The 6,248-nt window shown below is 33.3% G+C and overlaps 1 protein-coding gene across 1 annotated transcript; it reads right to left on the reverse strand.

Annotated features, from left to right (window-relative positions):
• Window positions 1-2,581: 2,581 nt before the first annotated feature.
• Window positions 2,582-5,259, reverse strand: LOC118036088 (protein INAPERTURATE POLLEN1). The gene is given in 4 exon segments (XM_035041789.2): window positions 2,582-3,401; window positions 3,521-4,069; window positions 4,071-4,622; window positions 5,200-5,259. Coding segments are annotated over 3 exon segments (1,038 nt in total). The 3' UTR covers window positions 2,582-3,401; window positions 3,521-3,643.
• Window positions 5,260-6,248: the final 989 nt, after the last annotated feature.

Below are 6,248 nucleotides of genomic sequence, written 5' to 3' on the forward strand. Positions count from 1 at the left end.
TCCAATCAAATGGTTTCAAGCTCTCGTGAAACATGTTCTTAGCTTTCTTATTTAATAACAATTAGACTAGGAGTGACAGATATTACCGAATTTTTTAGAAAAGTTTAGGCATCACGACGGAGTTTAAGTCCATAGTAATATTAGAATTGGGAACCATAACCTTGCTTCTTGACTTGTTCTAGGTAGTTATTGTTTTTTAAGTGTTTTTTTATTTGAAAATATATTAAAATAATATTTATTTTTAATATAAGACATCAAAGATCTATACATATATTGTAAACTGGCTTAGTTTCTTAGTTGGGTCCCATTAACGACGTGGATAATTAAATAGTACTGAGACTACTTAACACGGCTAGCTAGGTGGCTAATACACTATAGCTAGAGTCGAGGGCAAAAACTAACAAAGCAAGTCCTTGGCCCTTGGTGATAGTTAATGGATTGATTTGAAGACTTTCCTTCATCGGTTCTGGTTTGTGTTTGAAAAAAATATTTAACAATTTGTGAGGAACACTGTCACACTGAGTCACACACACATACCAAAGAAAGAAAAATCCTTTAGAGAGAGAGGAGATGAGAGGAAGCCATGCTGTAAGGACACCTAGAAGATCAGCTGTAGGCAATTTTATTCTGGTTGACAGAATAGAATATAAGCAATTTGGTTGAAGGATAAGTTATTAAAGAGAAGGAAGACAACATCTGAACTGTCTTAATTCCCTAACAAATTCATTGCACAGTAGTAGTATCTATTTTGTGCGTGTGTGCGCGCGGGAGAGAGAGAGAGATGAAACAAGAAGAAAGCATGGTCAGTATGGACAAAGGATAACAAGTTAAAAGGAATGAGAGGACAACTTCTGAACGCTGTTGAGAACCCTGAGCAAAGCATGACTGTAACCCTTAACTGAGAAGTTGCTACTTCCTGTATGAATTGTTAAACACTTAACAGCTGAATATTGGTTTTAAAAAGATCCATTCTATATTTTCTGTATATAAAATCAAAGATTACTAACTATAGTTGAGGTTGCCCACTTGATGATGCTTCAACAGATTATTTTGTGATCAACTTGCGCGCTGTCTATGAACTGATTTCATAGACAGCAGCACATGTTGCTTTGCGAGCAGCCCTAAAGAACCTTTTAACTTGCTCCCCTAACTTGTCATAAGAGATAATCTCTAAAGATTGGACACGGATCGATGCATGCAAGAATTTGGAACAAGAGTGATAATTTTAAATAATCACTCACATGATTTGCAACTGCTGAAATCCATTAAGATGGACTCAGGCACGTTAATTATATATGCAACTTGGTCTTTAATCAAATCAACGACAACATATGTGTGTGTGTGTGTGTGTGTGTGTGTGTGTGTGTGTATGCAGATTAGGATGCAGATGGGTACGCTCAATAAAGCTCCATAAATTTGAAATTGCTGTATTACACAGCAAGGAATACAAGTACATGCTATTCCCTACCTCTTTCAGAAATATCGTACTTCTTATAGACAGTGCTGATTCAGTTAAATATATTCGTGGGTTATGGATATTCAAATACGCACGCTGGATGTTTCTTTTAAATATGACCTTTGAAATTGCTGTGTTTTGCTTGGCTTGTTGCCTGGGTAAGGTTATATCAGAAGTGGCCTGGTCGATCAAAGGTCATAATATATTGATTACATGATTAACTGATTCCTGATTTGTACTTTCGTAACGGTTGTTTTGGAAAGGGAGAGCTTCACTTACATGATTAAAATATTCTGTTCGAGTTAATCCTGTTTTAGCTCAGAACTTCTCTGGAACCTGAGATTATCTTCTCCCAGCCAGCAACAAATAAATTAATGCATAGTTGCAGTGTAGCAATATACATATCAAAGCAAGTGCCAAAGCATTTTTATTAGTCACATGTAGCTTCACACAATATTCAGGTGATAACTTAGTATATTTTTCACTAATAAAGAACTCGGTTCATCCTACGAAGTCAAATTATATATATGCCATTGTGCTTAGTATATTCTTCTGCAATCAGCATTTAAACAATACTCCTATTAGTTTAGATAAGACCTCCCCTTGAAACACTCATTAGCAGTCTTACTAGGATTAGAAGAGATGAATTTCCTTTCAACTCATGCTAGGGAAAGATGCGGCCAAACTTCTGCAAATTTCTTTTGCTTTTTTTTTACTATATTATATCTTCACTGTCAAGATTCATCAAAGTTATCAAAGAAATAATAAAAAAAGAAAACCCGTCAAAATCTCCTTCTATCCTTGGATTTTGGTGGCCTATCTCCTGCAATAACAGCCCTTTCCCCCTGTTTTCTTGAAAAGTGATTGCAATTTTCCTATCAATACAAAGCTGTTAAATTGTATTCCATGGACATAATCAATTCCCATCTTCTTAGCCATTGTCATAAAAGATTAGGATTATTGCTAGAGTGAACATGAACTGATGTCTTGCTTCCATTTTTTGCCATGGTTTAAATGCTAGTGATGCTTCTATAACTTAGAAGAGACCCAAAAAAATCTATTACAAGTTCATTTCATACTGTTGATTAACCAGCAACTAGTTCACTAAACAGAGCAGAAAAAGAAATAGGAATGGTGAATATGTGGGCTAACAACTCGGAGGAACATCAGGTAAAGCTATCTGCAAAAATAATGGATGGGTTTGATTTATCAATTCATGGGCCATCCAGATTGAGATTGAAAATCAATCGGGCTTTTTTTGGTATAATTTAGCCTACAGGACACCTCTGTGTAGCCCAGTAAGGCCATCATGTATATAGTATAAGAGGGCGTAACAAAAACAGCCCAAAACCTGATTATGGCCATTATTTGAAACAAAGGAGATCTAAAATTACACAGAAAAAATATTGCAGTAATAGAGAACGCTGTTCACTTCAATTTCTCAAGCCTTAAGAAATGGCTAATACATTGAGGTTTATCTACTGGCAGCTAGTCCATCTTTTGTTTTCTAACTCTAAATCCCCTGTCAGGAAGGGGCTTGAAAAAAAGAAATTGCCTTCAAACTTTCTGGAGGTTTCAAAGTGCAAAAACAAAGGGGCAACAGAGACATACACAAGAATTTCAAAACCTCAACACGCCACAAAGTAGAAACAGTACTGAAATTTCTTCCTGCATGCCATTCACAACTTCAATTCATAAAATAGTCCAAATATTACATGAACAAATTCAATATTTAATTCCGTATAGAAATCATGCTATCTGTTTTCATCATTCATCGAATATCTATCTTCTTACATCACAAATGAATCGAGATTCCAATAGTTTTTACCACATTCAAGAGAAGAAAAATTGAACGAATCACTCACTAGAAATAGAATCTAACATAAAAGTCATGCTCACTCCCCTTAAAGAATTACAACTGGTACTCAAGCTTCTTGGCAATGCCCTGCCAACAATATATATAGATTTTATCAGGAGCAATAACAGCAGAAAAGCAATACCCAACAAAGATTTAACCTCATATCCCAAAATTTAACAGAAATTGAACTGACCTAACAATCTTACCATGGAGTTCCAAAGAGGCAGAGTCTTTCAATACTCGCACACATTGCAGACCAGGAAAAGATTATAAGATAAATTAGTCAGAGGCCAACTCTTTCACTGATAGGAGTCTTGCATCTTTCGAATTCACGGAGCAAATTCTTGTCCCTGAAACCCAACAAGAAATTGGGCTAATCCTTCAAGAAACAAAGCCCCCTGATAAACATTCAGTGCAGAAACAATGTCTGATATCACACTTCTTCTTAACCTATTAGCATGCAAAAACACAGTCACTGACTCCTCCATTTCAGCCTTCATTGCCTCACTAACATCCATTTTCTCCTTTCTCTCACAACTCACCCATTCTTCTGCAATCTTCCCTGCAAATCCTGATTGTGCTTTTTTCACTCTATCAAGAAGTGCAGGTACCATTAACCTGAGTCCACGCTCAATTTGCTCAATCTTGATCATCAAATGCTTTGAAGGGTCTTTCCATGCCATCACCACATGACAAGGCCTATCAAAGACTAAAACTTTACGGTCATTTTCTGTGTCTTCATCACTGTTCTGTTTCATCAAGAAATGACCTGAGGAGGTTAGTGAATACGTAAGGGTGAAGATCACCAAGAAACAAGAAGGGTGTTTCAAGGGGGTTTCTCCGAGAAGGGTAAAGAAGGTAAGGAAGATTTTTGGTACTGGTGGTGGGAGCAAGGTCAAGAGACTCGTAGTAAGAGAGGAGGTGTTGGAGGATGAGGTGGAGGTGAGAGGAGAGGAGAGTAGGAGAGGGAATGATGGAGGAGAGGGAGGAGTGTGTTCTTGAGAGTGTTGAACCAGTTTGTGTAGTAGTCTTTGAATGGGAATGGGATAGGTGTTTGTTTGGTGGTGTTGCTGCGAGAAAAGATAGAGAAGGGGCTTGGCATCTTGGAGAAGAAGATGAGAGTGAATCTTGATGAGCTTTCTTGGAGAGAATAATGGAATGGTTAGAAAGGTGGTATTTGATAGCTGGACAAGGACCCCAGCAACTCTTGCCTCTTGGTTGGTAGTTTTTTTTCAAGTGTGGCAGTGGAGGGAGATCAGGGATAACCACAGGTAGGCAGTTATGGAGATCAGCGATGCCTTTTAAAAGCTGATAGGGATGCAGGTTAATTAATACTAGATGGATATTAGTAACTTTTAATGAGTTGAATTTATAATTATATTATAATTTAAATATAATTATAATCTACAGCTGATTATCACTGTACATTTTTCTTAGAAAATAATAATAATAAAAAAAAAAAAGCAATCTTTATTGTTTATCAAGAAACAAAACACCATTGATTGTATATTTTGGTTCCTCAAATTTTTAGTTTTTATATATTTGATCCTTATAATTTTTTGTTTTCATGTTTCAGTTCTCAAATTTTATTTTTATCATATTTGCATTATTGGATGTTGAGAAAAGAGAAACAAAGTTGTTGGAATAGAGAGAGAAAATATAAAGTTTTGGCTAGTCATATTTTATCAATATTTTATATTAATTTTGGTATTAATCAATTTGTATTAGAGAGTGGAGTATAATGAATGTGGTTTTTTTTTTTTTTCAACTTGAATGTATTTTAATTAATTTCACGAGTTTTTTAAATTAATGACCATGTAAGCTTTTAGTATCTCTGAGGTTTCTAAAACTTTAACTGATAACTTCTAGAAAACAAACTTAAAACCTGATCAATTGAACTACATCCCTCAAGGTTATAATAAATGTGGTTTTGCTCTTTGACCATGCTGTTGTAAAAATATATATTATAGTGTGTTAATATTTTTTTTTTTTAATTCAATTTGCTTTGTAATTTTAGATTGTTTGGAGGGTTTTGGGGTTGCAAATTGGGTTATTGAAGTCCTCATGATGTTTTTAAAGGTGTTTGCAGGTAAAAACAAGTTAAAGTTTAGGTTTTGAGAATCTAAATACTTAAATCTTGAATTTACGTTCATCGAAAATGACAAAAAAATATTACAATAAAGGACACATCATTGGAGGTTGACATGCCTTCCATTATATTTTAAAACAATAAAGTAGATAACATGTCATTTACTTTTTTTTTTTTTGAAAAAAAATTAACCAATTGCACAGGACTTACTTGTTATTCTATGAAGCTCAAATATGTTTGAGTTAGATGTTATTGGCTCATCATCTTTATATTTTTAATTAATTATTTTATTTTTTTATATACATTTTAGAATAAAATTCTCTTTAGATAAAATTATTATAATGATATTTAAAAAGTTAAACTAGTTACACCATACTTTTAAATAAGATTATAGCTTTTCTTTATAGTATTAACAATTATTTTATGAATCATTATATATGAATCTAGTGTGTGTGTATTTTTAAATATTTATCATGAATATTAAATTAAAATAAAATTTTTATTTTATTTTTTCAATATAGTTTTTATATAACATCACAATTATTGAGACATTATTTTTTTTTGGTTTTTTCAAAAAAAACTTTCTTTTCATACCATGATAATTTTTATTTAAAAACATCAGTTTTGATATATATAAAAAAAAGGACTACATGAATAAGAAAATAGAATTTTTCGCAAAAATATACATTTTTTACTTGAGAATTTAAACAATTAAATTTCTTATAAACATTTACTTTAATTTCTACAAGATTAAATAAAAATAGATTTCAAACATGACTCCGCATCATCGCACGAGTAAAAATAACTAGTGATGTCTAAACTAGTTAAGGATTTTATTATTCTTT

This window comes from Populus alba, chromosome 1 (assembly GCF_005239225.2).
Source record: "Populus alba chromosome 1, ASM523922v2, whole genome shotgun sequence".
Classification (NCBI taxonomy): Eukaryota; Viridiplantae; Streptophyta; class Magnoliopsida; order Malpighiales; family Salicaceae; genus Populus; species Populus alba.